Source organism: Bos mutus, chromosome 14 (assembly GCF_027580195.1).
Source record: "Bos mutus isolate GX-2022 chromosome 14, NWIPB_WYAK_1.1, whole genome shotgun sequence".
NCBI lineage: Eukaryota > Metazoa > Chordata > Mammalia > Artiodactyla > Bovidae > Bos > Bos mutus.
This window is the reverse complement of record NC_091630.1, coordinates 16,048,343-16,065,329: the sequence shown is the minus strand read 5'-3', so window position 1 is coordinate 16,065,329 and position 16,987 is coordinate 16,048,343. Positions and strand designations below refer to the sequence as shown.

The following is a 16,987-nucleotide window of genomic DNA, read 5'->3' as shown; positions in this document are numbered from 1 at the left end:
ATTTCTCACTTCCACTGTATAATCATAAGGGATTTGATTTAGGTCATACCTGAATGGTCTAGTGGTTTTCCCTACTTTCTTCAATTTAAGTCTGAATTTGGCAATAAGGAGTTCATGGTCTGAGCCACAGTCAGCTCCTGGTCTTGTTTTTGCTGACTGTATAGAGCTTCTCCATCTTTGGCTGCAAAGAATATAATCAGTCTGATTTCGTGTTGACCATCTGGTGATGTCCATGTATAGAGTCTTCTCTTGTGTTGTTGGAAGAGGGTGTTTGTTATGAACAGTGCATTTTCTTGGCAAAACTCTATTAGTCTTTGCCCTGCTTCATTCCGTATTCCAAGGCCAAATTTGCCTGTTACTTCCAGGTGTTTCTTGCCTTCCTACTTTTGCATTCCAGTCCCCTATAATGAAAAGGACATCTTTTTTGGGTGTTAGTTCTAAAAGGTCTTGTAGGTCTTCATAGAACCATTCAACTTCAGCTTCTTCAGTGTTACTGGTTAAGGCATAGACTTGGATTACTGTGATATTGAATGGTTTGCCTTGGAAACGAACAGAGATCATTCTGTCATTTTTGAGATTGCATCCAAGTACTGCATTTCAGACTCTTTTGTTGACCGTGATGGCTACTCCATTTCTTCTGAGGGATTCCTGCCTGCAGTAGTAGATATAATGGTCATCTGAGTTAAATTCACCCATTCCAGTCCATTTGAGTTCGCTGATTCCTAGAATGTCGACATTCACTCTTGCCATCTCTTGTTTGACCACTTCCAATTTGCCTTGATTCATGGACCTGACATTCCAGGTTCCTATGCAATATTGCTCTTTATAGCATCGGACCTTGCTTCTATCACCAGTCACATCCACAGCTGGGTATTCTTTTTGCTTTGGCTCCATCCCTTCATTCTTTCTGGAGTTATTTCTCCACTGATCTCCAGTAGCATACTGGGCACCTATTGACCTGGGGAGTTTCTCTTTCAGTATCCTATCATTTTGCCTTTTCATACTGTTCATGGGGTTCTCAAGGCAAGAATACTGAAGTGGTTTGCCATTATCTTCTCCAATGGACCACATTCTGTCAAATCTCTCCACCATGACCTGCCCATCTTGGGTTGCCCCACAGGCATGGCTTAGTTTCATTGAGTTAGACAAGGCTGTGGTCCTAGTGTGATTAGATTGACTAGTTTTCTGTGAGTATGGTTTCAGTGTGTCTGCCCTCTGCTGCCCTCTTGCAACACCTACCGTCTTACTTGGGTTTCTCTTACCTTGGGCGTGGGGTATCTCTTCACGGCTACTCCAGCAAAGTGCAGCCATTGCTCCTTGCCTTGGACAAGGGGTATCTCCTCACTGCCGCCCTTCCTGACCTTCAACGTGGGATAGCTCCTCTAGGCCCTCCTGCGCCCATGCAGCCGCTAGCCATCATCTGAGCCTTCAGTGAATCATAATCTTTTTGCAATAGTAGCATCAAATATCACTGATCACAGATAATCATAACAAATACTATGATAATGAAAAAGTTTGAAATATTGCAAGAATTACCAAAATGTGATATACAGACATGAAGTAAGCAAATACTGTTGGAAAAGAGGTGCTGAAAGACCTCAATGCAGGGTTGCCACAAACCTTCAACTTGTGCTTATCTGTGAGGCACAATAAATGAAGTATGTGTCTATTAGCAGGAAACTGCTTCTGACACCTGCTTTATACCTAAATATTTCAGTAGATATGAAATAACTAGACTTTAGAAGACAGCAGGCAGCTTTCTATTACACACAAGTGGACCCTTAATTGTTGAAATCTGAATTCTGGGACAAGCTTGTTTTCTCATGAAACTGAGTGTTTACTGAATTCCAACCCCAGTTGATTATAAAGTACTCCGTTTGAGATCTTCCTAAGGCCAAAGGTCAAAATTTACTATTTCTAGACAGTTTTTAATCAATCTGAGAGTAGTTAAGTTCAAATAGCCTTTAATAAACAACTTCTCTGTGCCAGAGACCTGTGCTAGTCATTAGGGTTACAAAGATGAGTTGGTAAGTCACAGCTCTGCCTTCAAGGAGCTTATAGTCTCCAGGGAAAATACACCTGTAAAGAATAATTATAGGGACTTCCCTGCTGGTCCAGTGGTTAAGAATCAGCCTTGCAGTGCAGGGGAGGGGGCTTCAATCCTTGGTCAGGAACTAAGATCCCACCTGCTGTGGAGCAACTAAGTCCACGCCACAGCTAGAGAGCCTGTGTGCTGCAACAGAAGATCCCACATGACGCAACTAATACCAATCAGTTCAGTCCAGCTCAGTTGCTCAGTCTTGTCCGTACTCTTTGCGACCCCATGGACTGCAGCACGCCAGGCCTCCATGTTCATCACCAACTCCCAGAGTTTACCCAAACTCATGTCCATTGAGTTGGTGATGCCATCCAACCATGTCATCCTCAGTCATCCCCTTCTCCTCCCACCTTCAGTCTTTCCCAGCATCAGGGTCTATTCAAATGAGTCAATTCTTCGCATCAGGTGGCCAAAGTATTGGAGTTTCAGCTTCAGCATCAGTCCTTCCAATGAACACCCAGGACTGATTTCCTTTAGGATGGACTGGTTGGATCTTCTTTCAGTCCAAGGGACTCTCAAGAGTCTTCTCTAACACTACAGTTCAAAAGCATCAATTCTTCGGCACTCAGCCTTCTTAATAGTCCGAAAATACAACCAAATAAATATTTTTTAAAGATAATGATTATAGTACAGTTTAATATATGTACTGATGGGCATGTATATTCTGACCTCAAAGGGATGTCAGAAACGCTGAACTTGAGGATAGATCTGAGGAACTTCTCCATAATTCAGTACAAAGAGATAAGAGTTGGAAAATATGAGAGCTATTTTAGGGAAAAAAGAAATAAAAAGTCTAACATACTTGTAAGAGGAGTTCCACATGGAAAGGATAGAGGGAACCATAGATACTGGACTGTGATCGTGTAAAATGTCAACATCGAGGGGAAGGCTGGAGGAAGGGTGCGTAGACCTACCTCGACGTTTCTTTGTAGCCTACCGTGAATCCATAACTATTTCAAAATTGAAAGTTAAAAACCATTTAACAGTAGTTACTAACAGAATATAAATAAGATATGTAACTTCCCTGGCCAGAAGAACAGGGGAAAGAAAAGAATAAAGAAAACTCAGTCATTTCAACAGGATTCAGGAAAAGAGAAATTAGAAAGCAAAATAAAAAAAGTAAGATAAATGCAAAAACAAAAATGACGTTGAAATAAATGAAAATATGTTTATAGTCACAATAAACAAAATGGACTCACCTCCCCATTTCACAAAGTGTCAGGGTTTTTTTAATCCAGTTATTTTCTGGGTATTAGAGATGACTAAAATATGACACACAAATGTTAAAGTGATGTGGAAAATGGCAAATATCAAAAGAAAGTATATTAATATCAGCTAAAATAGATTTTAAAGAAAAAACATTGAGATTAGTACTTAATGATAAAAGGAACAATTAGCTGGGACGATAAAACAATCCTGAACCTGTATACACCTGGCACTATGGTCTTAAAAACATAAAGCAAAGCTCAATAGATTTAAAAGGAAAAATGGGTAGGTACACATTTGAGTGTATTTTTAACATAAAGACCTTACTCCTTGAAAGGAGATTATGACCAACCTAGACAGCATATTGAAAAGCAGAGACATTACTTTGCCAACAAAGGTCTGTCTGGTCAAGGCTATGGTTTTTCCACTAGTCATGTATGGATGTGAGAGTTGGACTGTGAAGAAAGCTGAGCACCAAAGAATTGATGCTTTTGAACTGTGGTGTTGGAGAAGACTCTTGAGAGTCCCTTGGACTGCAAGGAGATCCAACCAGTCCATTCTGAAGGACATCAGCCCTGGGTGTTCTTTGGAAGGAAGGATGCTAAAGCTGAAACTCCAATACTTTGGCCACCTCATGCGAAGAGGTGACTCATTGGAAAAGACTCTGATGCTGGGAGGGATTGGGGGCAGGAGGAGAAGGGGACGACGGAGGATGAGATGGCTGGATGGCATCACCGACTCAATGGACCTGGGTTTGAGTGAACTCCACGAGTTGGTAATGGACAGGGAGGCCTGGCGTGCTGTGATTCATGGGGTCGCAAAGAGTCGGACACAACTGAGTGACTGAACTGAACTGAACTGACACATTTGAATGTATTTTTAACATACCTCCCTAGGTAATTAATAAACAAACAATCCAAAATTTAGTAAGAATAGCAAAGATTTGAGCAATGAATTAATGGAGATAGATGAATAGATAGAATATATAAAATATATTAACTCAACTATTAAGTAATTTTTTTTGAAACATACATGGATCACTTGTTTGACCTTACACCAGCCAGTCACAAATTTTAATTTACACAGTATAATAGGTGAAAGGCAAATGTTAATTTATACACAGCATGTTTTCTGCCCACAACTCAGTAAAATTAGAAATTAGCAAGAAAGTGAACATCAGCACCCCATTCATTTAGAAATATTGAAAAATACACCTTTTAATAATATAGGCTCAGATTAAAATAAGATGATCATAAAATATTTAGAACTAAATGCCAGTGAAAACTGTGGATGCCAAAAGTATGCAGGCAGCTAAAACAGAAGATATACTTAGAAATGAGTATCCCTATTTGCATATATCACTGGATAGAAGCAGAAAAAGCTGATGAGTTAAGAGTTCAAATGAAGAAGACAAAAAAGGAAAAATGGAGTAAACAAAATGAAGATATTAAAAATAAATCAAGGAAGGAAAGAAATATATTTATGTTAACTTCATAAAAACAGTCATTTATCTCTGGGAGGGAGAAGAGACTGAAGTAGAGCTTGTTACATTTGTAGCATTTTATTTCTTTGGACAAAAAAAGTAAATGCCTGTGTTTTTAAAATCATTTTTTTTTTTTGGTAACAACTTTATTGAAATATAATTCACATAGCATATAATCTACTCATTTAAAGTGTACAGTTCACTGAGTGGTACAAACATCACCACAATCAACTTTAGAACATTTTTATCACCTCAAAAAGAAAGCCCCAGCCTTCAGCTGTCATGCCCAAGCCCTCTTCCTTCCCACCCCTAAACAACCACAAATCTGCTTTCTGTCTCTATAGTTTTGCCTAATCTGTACCTTTCATGTAAATAGAATCTTAAAATATGTGCTCTTCTGTGACTTAATTCTTTCACCCAGCATAAACTTTTCAAGGTTCACTTAGGTTGTAACATATGTCATTACTTCATTCATTTTTATGGATGAACAGTATCCCATTGTATGAATATACCACATTTTGGTTGTCTGTTCACTACTTCCACTTTTGACTAATCTGAGCAATACTGGTATGGAGATCTGTGTACAAGTTTTTGTATGGACACATTTTCATTTCTATTGGATTTATACCTAGGAATGGAATTGCTGAGTCAAATGTAAATTCTGTGCTTAACTTTTTGAAGAACTGCCAGACTGTTTTCCAAAGTGGTTGCACCATTTTATATTTCCATGAGCAGTGTGTGAGAGTTCTGATTTATCTACCTCCTTACTAATGCTTGTTATTATCTGACTTTTTATTATAGCTATCTCATTTGGTATGAAGTGGTTTATCACCATGGTTTTGATTTGCAATCCCTAATGACTAGTGATGTTGAACATCTTTTCAATGTGCTTATTAGCCATTTGTCTTTTTTAGAGAAATGTCCATTCAGATCCTTTGCCCATTTTTAATTGGGTCATTTGTCATTATTACTGCATTATATGAGTTCTTTATAGATTCTAGGTATAAGTGCCTTATCAGATATATGATCAGATGTATGATTTCCAAATATTGTCTCCCATTTTGTAGATTATCTTTTCACTTTCTTGATCGTGTCCTTTGAAATACACAATTTTTTAATGTTAATGAGTCCAATTATTTTTTTCTTTGTTGTTTATGCTTTTGATGTCTTATCTATGGGAATTCATGGCCAAATCTAAGGTCACAAAGATTTACCCTTGTGTTTTATTCTGAGAATTTTATCGTATTGGCTGTTACATTTAGGTCTTTGGTTGATTTTGAGCTGATTTTTTTGTATATGACATGAGATCGGCAGCCATCCCATTTTACATCTCCACTAGCAGTGAACAAGAATTTCAGTTTCTCCACATCCTTACCAAAGCTTACTATTATTTTTTAATTGTTTTTGATTTGCCTTTTGCTAATGATTAGTGCTATTGAGCATGTTTTCATGTGCCTATTGGCCATTTATGGATCTTCTTTGGAGGAAAGTCTATTCAAGTTCTTTGACCATTTTTCAGCTGCATTGTTAATTTTTTTGTTGCTGTTCAGTTGTGGGGGTTCTTTATCTATTTTAGATACCAATCTTTATCAGATACATGATTGGCAAATATTTCCTCCCGTTGTGTGGGTTGCCTTTCACTGTGCTAATAGTGTCCTTTGATGCACAAAATACTTCACTGTTGATAAAGTCCAACTTATCTATTTTTTCTTCTGTTGCCTGTGCTTTTCATGTCATATCCAAGAAATCATTGCCAAATCCTGCTAACCAATTTCTAAACACTGGGCCTGGTGGTGTTTAAACTACTCAGTGAATCATTTAAAGAATTTTGAAGTAAGTTATTTCTATTCACCAATTTACTTTTATAATTACAGAAGATTTTCATAATTACTCATTCAATCCCAAACTTCTTCTGAATTTTTATTTTCCTGATTACTGCCAAATGTACTCAATTGTAAATCGAAAGCATGGAAATAGCACATTAGATTATGATACAATTGTTCCCCATGAGGAACAGTGATCAAAATTGTTGCCAACTGCCTTTATTAGGAAAAGAAAATTCTTAACTGATTAAAGACTATGGATATTATATGTCAGCTATTAAATGGGTTTTCAGCTTTTCTGCTTCATTTTTTAAAAAATACTGAATTTCACTTCAGCACGCATAATAAAGTTCTAAAACTTCAAAGGCATTTTGCATACTGAAAAGGGTTCCTTGTGCTTGTAATGTTCATTTGAAATTCAAATAATGCTTTGGAATTTGAAGCTAGTTAAAAGTTCTGTACTAAAGAAGAAGAAGGGGGAAGAGCCCTTCTATCATTACTAATTCTTACTATTAGCAGATATTACATCTTTGTACCTAGATGCTAAGTCACTTCAGTCGTGTCCGACTCTGTGTGACCCCATAGATGGCAGCCCACCAGGCTCCCCCGTCCCTGGGATTCTCCAGGCAAGAACACTGGAGTGGGTTGCCATTTCCTTCTCCAATGCATGAAAGTGAAAAGTGAAAGTGAAGTCACTCAGTCGTATCTGACTCTTAGCGACCCCATGGACTGCAGCCTACCAGGCTCCTCCATCCATGGGATTTTCCAGGCAAGAATACTGGAGTGGGGTGCCATTGCCTTCTCCGTGTACCTAGATAGTAGCAGTAAATACATCTTTTGAAGTTATCAAATAATACATATGCTATCTATAGTAAACATCTTGGACAATGTGTCAAAACTTATTTTTTTAACCTCTGTAGTTCTTGTTTTAAACCACTATATGCTTTTTCAAGCAAGTGTTTTTTTAAGCCGCTCATTGTGTATAGTAGATGATGTAGAAGACTTGGTGGAAGCCTAAGACACGATCCTCTTCCCTTGGAGAATTTGCCATCTCTTGATAGAGCCTGATGATACACAGGACAGTATAAAAGAAGAAATAGGGATGTGCACCGTTTAGATTCTGAGACAGTAAAGATGGGCTGTGGTGTCTGAGACGGTTGTAAGGCCAGGAGGGTGAGGTCTGTTTGGAATGACATCTCCTTCGGGGAAGGAGATGCTGCCTGGGTGAGAGGAATGACCTGAGCAGGGTATGACATCTGACCGGAGAAGACGAGAACCAGGTTACCCAAGGCAGAGAGAGCACCTTGAGTGTGCTGTGGACAGCAGGCGTTCAGGATGAGGATGGATTATGGGGAGCTGGAATAGTAGTTTTATATTCGATGTAGTTGACTGTAGAGAGGGATTGTGGGTTCTTGACCAGGGGAGCAGTGGAAAATTTAGTCTGTCTTCGGTAGAGTTCATAACACTTTAGAGATAAAAGGATTTTGGAAACATCTTATCCAACAACCCCTGTCTACTGGATCCAGGGATCTGAAATAGCTTGCTCAAAGTTGCCCATCAGAAAATAGCAGATCTGAACTTCAGATTTATCCTTTAATTCCAAAGCCAATGATCTTTCTTTCATACCACAGTTTCCCAAAATATCTTCCCGTCTACCAGAATGTCTTAAGAAAAAGAAAAGAAAAAAAAAAAGAGGGAGAAAAGCATTCACATACTTGAGGCAATGAACACCCCAATCAGAGGAGTTGCTGAGGAAAATTGAAAACAGGATAAGAAGCATCTTACTCCAGTACTCTTGCCTGGAAAATCCCATGGATGGAGGAGCCTGGTAGGCTGCAGTCCATGGGGTCGCAAAGAGTCAGACACAACTGAGTGACTTCCCTTTCACTTTTCACTTTCAGGCATTGGAGAAGGAAATGGCAACCCACTCCAGTGTTCTTGCCTGGAGAATCCCAGGGATGGGGGAGCCTGGTGGGCTGCTGTCTCTGGGGTCGCACAGAGTCGGACACGACTGAAGCGACTTAGCAGCAGCAGCAGCAGAAGCATCTTAGTGGGAAAAAGTGAGAACCTGATGACGATTTATTTTAGTAAATGGAGCAAGTACCTAGAGAATTAAATACAGATTGAACTAGTTCTAAAAAATAATATTTGACTAAAGTGAGAAATTAATCCTAATAAAACCGTTGTCCGTATTCCAAATGACCCTGGCAAATGGGTGCTATGGAAATATTTGCAGAATGAATGAACAAAGGAATGAATGTATCAACTTAAATTTTTGTAGTTTTTTTTTTTTCTGGTAAATATCTTACAAGTGCTATTTAAAGAAAGCATTTTCTTTTATAGATTCACCTTTTTGGAGTTTTGCTGGCCATTTTAGGAAACCTGGTAATCAGCATTTCCCTAAATATTCAGGTAAGAAGAAGCTTATTTTTCTAACTCTGTTGTTTGATCCAGGAACACATTATGACTTTAATAAGCCTCAGACACTCTTGCCTTCTTCCTCCATTAAAGAAAGTGTATCTTATGTCCTTATTGATACAAAGACAGATGTAGTACTGATTGGATTGTATTCATGTTTTTTCTTCTGATTTTAAAAGAAGTTAAAAGTTTTTGTGAACCTCTTATTAATATTGTATACCCCAGTCAAACTTCATGTGAATTTGTATCACACTGAGAAAAGATGTTCATAATGTTGGCATAAACCAAGATTTATTTAATGTTCTACATTTTCTTATAGTACTTTTATTATTTTCTGAATAACTTCTGAAGCTTTTAAGAAAAATTTAAAGAAAAAATTTTAAAGTCATCTAGAATTGTACATACTTCTTAAAGAAGTGAGTTAAGTTATCATAAAAATCAAGAGGGAAATAGGGCTTTATTTAATGGCCAGTTTTTCAGGAATTCACATGTTTGCAATAAAAGAATATATTCAAAGCAGATAGAAATGAGTTCCTCCATCCCAACCCTCTGCTACCAGAGCTTTCTGCCCTGTAACATTTATTGTGGTAGCTACTTTGACTCATCCTAAGATATGCTTTCTTTAAATCCCTTTTCCAAAGGTGTTTCTTTAATAATTTAGCATATTTATTTCAATGATGTTTATTTTGGGAACCTGATTTTTTTTTTGACAATCTAATAAAAGAAGTATTTTGGTGTGGTAGAATAAAAAGTCACTTAACTCCTTAACATACATCCCACCTTTAGATAGTAATAATGATATTTATTCACAGAGCTATGAGAATTAATTAATATTGAAGAAGGCCCTTTAAACTATAAAATACTGTGTCAGTATGAGTCACTTTTAGTATGTTTGGAACAAAACAGAAAATCATAATAATTGCTCTATTATAATCGGCAAATAAATTTAAGAGCCATGAAGCAATTTTATAGGACCAAAATTTTCAAGGCAAGTTTTAGTTACGTGGAAATGTTTTCTTATTTACATTCTGTTTGACTTCTAGAAGTATTCACATCTCCGGTCGGCACAGCAGGAACACCCAAGGCCATACTTCAGGAGCGTGTTGTGGTGGGGCGGAGTCATACTGATGGCCCTGGGAGAGACGGGAAACTTCGTGGCCTATGGATTCGCCCCCATTACTCTCATCGCTCCCTTAGGCTGTATGTCTGTTACAGGTGGGCCATTTCTCTGTGTTTTGACAAATAGAAATTTTAAGAGATCAGAATAATCGGTGAAAAAACATCCAACTGAACACAGGCCCAGAAGAAAAAACTCTGTTCCCTTTTTTCTTAGCATGCTCACTTGGAACAATTATACTCCTAATTTCAGTTATTCATTGTCATGGTGCCCCATTAACCATGAAGAAACGCATTTTGTAGCTGTAACGTTTATGTTTAAAAGCCTGATTCCCGGTGTCTGAGTCAATAAATCAACAGCCACAGCAAATGTTATACATGCTTTTTAATCATTAATGAATTATCTTAAAACATTTGTGATAGAAGGACATATTTTATTCATATGTTAAACTGACATGACATGTAGAGTCCTTGATGCCTGATCCATAGTTTAGCATCTCTTTTACATTAAGAGTTAGATATATTACTATCTCTAAGAATGTGTAATTTTACAGTAATGTCATAATTAACCTACTTTCAAAATTTTTTATGACTTGCTAGATACATTTAGACAAGAGAATATGGGATGTTGCTAAAGACTAAAGAAAAAGCAAAAATTACTGCTAAAAAAGAGAGCAAATTCTCTAAGCTGTGTTAAAATCAATAAAATCTTTTGAGTTTCACCCTTTATCTGCTGCTACGAAAACAGCATGTTTCTAAGTTTCTGTGAACTTGGAATCTTCATTGAAATAGAAACAAGTTGATGGTTATTGTCTGGTAGCAACTAGATCAGGCATATTATCCCAGGTGTAATATTTTCCAAAAAATTATATGATATTCTCTTTAAAAACATAATTTAAACTGAAATAATGTATACTCAAAGGGAAGTTTGTTTCATTTTGAAAGCAGTCTCCCCTTCTTAATCATTTAAAGTATCTTATTTAAAATAATTTCATAATGTACAATAATAGAATGGTTAGCAAAGAATGCTTTTTTGGCTTTCTAGAAATTGTTCAGTTAAAATCACCCTACTCTGAATAGGCACACAATTTATATAATCATTTGACATTTTTAACATTCAGATAAAATCAGCAATTTGAAAGTATCTTATCAAAATTAAAAAAAATAAAACAAAACCTGCTTCAGATCAGATCAGTTGCTCAGTCATGTCCGACTCTTTGCAACCCCATGAATCGCAGCACGCCAGGCCTCCCTGTCCATCTCCAACTCCTGGAGTTCACTCACACTCACGTCCATGGAGTCGGTGATGCCATCCAGCCATCTCATCCTCTGTCATCCCCTTCTCCTCTTGCCCCCAATCCCTCCCAGCATCAGAGTCTTTTCCAATGAGTCAACTCTTCGCATGAGGTGACCAAAGTATTGGAGTTTCAGCTTTAGCATCATTCCTTCCAAAGAAATCCCAGGGCTGATCTCCTTCAGAATGGACTGGTTGGATCTCCTTGCAGTCCAAGGGACTCTCAAGAGTCTTCTCCAACACCACAGTACAAAAGCATCAATTCTTCAGCGCTCAGCCTTCTTCACAGTCCAACTCTCACATCCATACATGACCACAGGAAAAACCATAGCCTTGACTGACGAACCTTTGTTGGCAAAGTAGTGTCTCTGCTTTTGAATATGCTATCTAGGTTGGTCATAACTTTCCTTCCAAGGAATAAGCGTCTTTTAATTTCATGGCTGCAGTCACCATCTGCAGTGATTTTGGAGCCCAAAAAAATAAAGTCTGACATTGTTTCCACTGTTTCCCCATCTATTTCCCATGAAGTGGTGGGACCTGATGCCATGATCTTCGTTTTCTGAATGTTGAGCTTTAAGCCCACTTTTTCACTCTCCACTTTCACTTTCATCAAGAGGCTTTTGAGTTCCTCTTCACTTCCTGCCATAAGGGTGGTGTCATCTGCATATCTGAGGTCATTGATATTTCTCCTGGCAATCTTGATTCCAGCTTGTGTTTCTTCCAGTCCAGCGTTTCTCATTATGTACTCTGCATAGAAGTTAAATAAGCAGGGTGACAATATACAGCCTTGACGTACTCCTTTTCCTATTTGGAACCAGTCTGTTGTTCCATGTCCAGTTCTAACTGTTGCTTCCTGACCTGCATACAGATTTCTTAAGAGGCAGATCAGGTGGTCTGGTATTCCCATCTCTTGAAGAATTTTCCACAGTTTGTTGTGATCCACACAGTCAAAGGCTTTGACATAGTCAATAAAGCAGAAATAGATGTTTTTCTGGAACTCTCTTGCTTTTTCCATGATCTAGCGGATGTTGGCAATTTGATCTCTGGTTCCTCTGCCTTTTCTAAAACCAGCTTGTGCATCAGGAAGTTCACGGTTCACGTATTGCTGAAGCCTGGCTTGGAGAATTTTGAGCATTACTTTACTAGCGTGTGAGATGAGTGCAATTGTGCGGTAGTTTGGGCATTCTTTGGCATTGTCTTTCTTTGGGATTGGAATGAAAACGGACCTTTTCCAGTCCTGTGGCCACTGCTGAGTTTTCCAAATTTGCTGGCATATTGAGTGCAGCACTTTCACAGCATCATGTTTCAGGATTTGGAATAGCTCAACGGGAATTCCATCACCTCCACTAGCTTTGTTCGTAGTGATGCTTCCTAAGGCCCACTTGACTTCACATTCCAGGATGTCTGGCTCTAGGTCAGTGATCACACCATCGTGATTATCTGGGTCATGAAGCTCTTTTTTGTACAGTTCTTAGATATTAAAAAAAAAAAAGGTATCTTATCTTCTATTTACTACTGCATATACTGTGTACAGGGACATTCTTTATATTTTTTCCTTCTCAAAATCTAAGAAATAATAGATAAAAAGATATAGCTATATTGTGCTTCCCCACTGGCACTAATGGTAAAGAACCTGCCTGCCAATGCAGGAGACATAAGAGATGCAGGTTCTATCCCTGGGTCAGGAAGATCTCCTGGAGGAAGGCATGGCAGCCCACTCCAGTATTCTCTTTTGGAGACTCCCATGGACGTAGGAGCCTGGAGGACTGTGGTCTGTAGGGTCGCAAAGAGTTGCACATGACTGAAGTGATTGGCACGCACACATAGTTATATTGTCACCTTGAGACTTCTGTAGGCCCCGGTTGTTCTGAAAATGTTGTATTATTTTTCATAGCGACTGTCTGTTCAGAGCTCATCTCTAGTTTCGGTTCTTCTGCTTCGTGCTGTTTCAGTGCAATAGCCTAGAACAGAAGTATCCAGGCAGATCACACAGAGGCCCGGGGGAGGGCTGAGTGCACCACATTGTACTGAAATTCTCCGTTTATCTCAAATCCCCTGCTCCTGGGAAGCTTTTTTCTGGGAACAAGAAAAGAGCCATTCCAACTAGCACAAAGGAAGGCGGGTGTGCCGGATTTATTATAAACACCAGAGATCTCACAGAAATGAAGATAAGCCAGGCCGCTTGAGACCCGAAGTGAGAATTCGGAAATTATCAGAGATGAAGGGCCAGCCCTGATAAACTCCTCACAGACCTTCAGTGAAGCCGCCTGTGAAGCTGCTTGTCTCAGCCTGACTTGCTCGAAGCTCTCATTAATAATGGGAGGTTTTAAGTTTAACTGCCTACCCCTCGGACAGTGTCCTGCCAGCTTTCCTGGAGGGGTGGGGCAGCCCACCCACCTTCAGACTTGGAGGTGGGCTCTTCTCCACGCTCTCCTTCGTTTGTCTTCGTCTACCCCTAGCCTGGATTAATGCTTCAACTTTAGAGCATTTTTAGCAACCTCCCTCTCTACCCATTTAAAATGATTCCAAGAAGTAAAGCTATAGCCTCAAACAAATTGTTTCTTGCTTTGCAGTCTTTGCACACGGTAATATGTGCTCATAAATAATATTCCCACAGCACTCTTGCTTTGAATTCAGGTCACTGTGCAGTGCTGTGGGTGGGTAAGGGATGCTGGAGATGGAGGATTTTCCCCAGGACAACCCCCTACCACTTTTATAATTCTTTATAAAGGTTCTAGAAACTCTAGAAAACGTGAAGCGAAGGGGACAGTATTTTTTCATAAATACGTTATCCTAAGGCTGTATCTACAGCTGAGGCAGAAAAGGATCTACACTTCACTAATTTCATTTTCCCTATTATTTCTTGGGAGCTTCAAGAAGGAAATCAAACCTTCCTATGATTTTTTTTTTAAACAAAGGTAATATTTGTTGCAATGTTGCTTGAGAGACTGCATATTCTTTTCTGGCTTTTCTGCTGTCTTTTGTGGCTTTCAAAGTTTGAAAAGAAAAAAAAAAGAAAACTGAAGTCCAAACTTTTTTTTTTAAGTTTTAGCTCTTAAGTCCAAGTGAAGGAACTTTCTTCCATCTTCTTCATTCTCCTTGGGTAGCCTGGTTCATACCAACACACTGTGTTCCTTTTCCTCCTCTCCAGAAGTAAGGCGATACTGTGTGGGTCACTAAGCCCAGGCTGCTAATATGTCAGTCCCACTGCTTTGTCTTACATAATCAAATTCCTCCTCCCTTTGTACCCTTCAGTGCAACAGATTTTTTTTTTAGGACTAGCACGTAAGAAGCACTACAGTAACCACCAGGGACATTTCAGTTTGTACTCCACCCACGTTCTCGCCTTGAACCATCTTCCCTTCTAGTCTTTCTTTCCTTCTCTCTATGTGTCCTGCTGCTCTACACGGACATGCTTACCTGGAGGTGGCATCTTCTCAGGCACGAGTTTTACTGATGGTTTCATAGGCGTTCTAAGAAACAAAGAATTCTGTAATCAAGCAGGTTTCTGCAATATTGGATTTAAAACAGTACACAGGTTTCCTGAGTAGAGGATTTCTTGAGGCTCTGGGATAGGCCCAGGCATGCTGTCAATTTTTCAGAAGCAAATGCAGTAAGCCAGCTTTCCAAATCTATTGTCCACAAGATGCCTTTATAAGAAGCATCTCAAGGGACAACAGTTCTGCAGAAAACCCTCTAAAGAGTCCTTACGGCAACGCTCACAAGCAGTCAGAGCGTTCAAGAGACTCAGACAGGATAGATACCTGGCCGGTACCTACAGCAGGGTGGGGAGGTGGATAATGGGAGTAATCCTGATACACAGGCAGCTCTGAATGCCCAGGCCTTGGTCCTCTATTGGATAAAGAGGCTCAGAGCCCTCATATTCTTGTATCACCTTCTACTTTTACCTTCCTTTTCTCACTGGAGGGCTTTCTCAGTGAATAATAAGTATAAAAGCTTGTTCTGGCTAAAATGCTGATTATATGCTGGCAGGCCTCCCTGGTGGCCCAGACAGTCAAGAATCTGCCCACAATGCAGGAGACCTGGGTTCGATCCCTGGGTTGGGAGAAGGAAATGGCTACCTCCATTCCCTGGAGAAGGGAATGGCAACCAACTCCAGTAATGCCTGGAGAATCCCATGGACAGAGGAGTCTGGTGGGCTACAATCCATGGGGCTGCAAAGAGTCAGACATGACTGAGTGACTACCAGTTTCACTTTTTTTCATGGTTAATTCTAGGAGTTTGTTTTTCCATTAATTAAGAAATCTTAAGAGTTGGTGTTTCAATTTTGTCTAAAGCCTTGGCTGGATACTCTTCCCAATAAGACAGGGCAGTAGAATGGTGACGAGTACAAGCCCTAGGAGCTGCGCCTGGAAAGCTCTGTAACCTCAGGCAAGTGGCTTAGATGGGTTTATGCCTCAGTTTCATCATCTATAAAATGGGAATAGAAGCAGTTCTTCCCTCAGAAGTTGTCATGGGAAAGAACTGAGCAAACACAAACACTGAAGAACAGTGTTGGATACACAGTGCAGTGTTTGACACAGTCACAAGTCTGGCCATCGTCACTGTGACTTATATTTTTAATTAACTAGAAGTAGAGTACATTATTCTTTATAAGGGACTTTACTTCTGTGCTTATGAAGACGGCTGGTTGTTAAATTCTCAAAAATGAATGAACCACTCAAGAAATGCCTTTTATTGTCCTTACCATTGTCGTTGTTCATCGTTCAGTCACTAAAGTCATGTCCGACTCTTTGCAACCCCATGGGCTGAAGCACACCAGGCTTCCCTGTCCTTCACTGTCTCCCAGAGTCTGCTCAAACTCATGTTCACTGAGTCAGTGATGCCATCCAACCATCTCATCCTCCGTTGCTCCCTACACCTCCTCCCCTCAATCTTTCCCAGCATCAGAGTCTTTTCCAATGAGTCGGTTGTTCACATCAGGAGACCGAAGTATTGGAGCTTCAGCTTCAGCATTGGTCCTCCAGTAATTAATTCTCAGGGAGAAGAAGGGTAGGCTCCTCACAGCTCATTTGTTCAGCCTCTAAGCAGCAATTATCTTTTGACTCCTCCACATATTCCCCACCAAAATGTGTTGCAAACTACCAGAATTTCCAAATAACCTAGCAAAACAAAATACATATAAAAAACAAACACAGAATTTTGTCCGAGGGAAAACAGTCTGAAATGTGCGTGCAACTTTCTGTCTTCTTGCTCTGGCTTCAGAGCACTTTTGTTCACTTCCTAATTAACTTCAGAGAGACATTCAGATCTAACTGCAATTTGAGAAAGTGTTTTTCTGAGAAACTATTTATTACACCAGAAATCCAATAAAGAGAAATAAGTTGGATATTCTGTGCAGTTTGTAATAAAATTTTAAACTGCTGCTAATCTTTCCTGTCCCTCTTCCCCAGGAGGCCTTTTTTTTTTTTTTTTTGGCTTCTGTGTTAAATTAAACCGGCTTTTTCTCTGCTCCCTTAGCACCCTGCATGGGCCCTCCTCTCATCTATTGGTGCCCTTTTGTGAATTAGAAAAAGGCAGCCTTTCTC

General features: G+C 39.4%; 1 protein-coding gene across 3 annotated transcripts in view; it reads left to right on the top strand.

Moving 5' to 3' along the window:
* Positions 1 to 16,987, top strand: part of NIPAL2 (NIPA like domain containing 2) — a 93,322-nt gene that overhangs the window by 18,641 nt on the left and 57,694 nt on the right. For all 3 annotated transcript variants that reach the window (XM_070383022.1, XM_070383021.1, XM_070383023.1), the window contains exons 2-3: positions 8,954 to 9,022; positions 10,072 to 10,243. In XM_070383022.1, the coding sequence (XP_070239123.1) occupies positions 8,954 to 9,022; positions 10,072 to 10,243 (241 nt within the window). The remainder of the gene's footprint in view (positions 1 to 8,953; positions 9,023 to 10,071; positions 10,244 to 16,987) is intronic.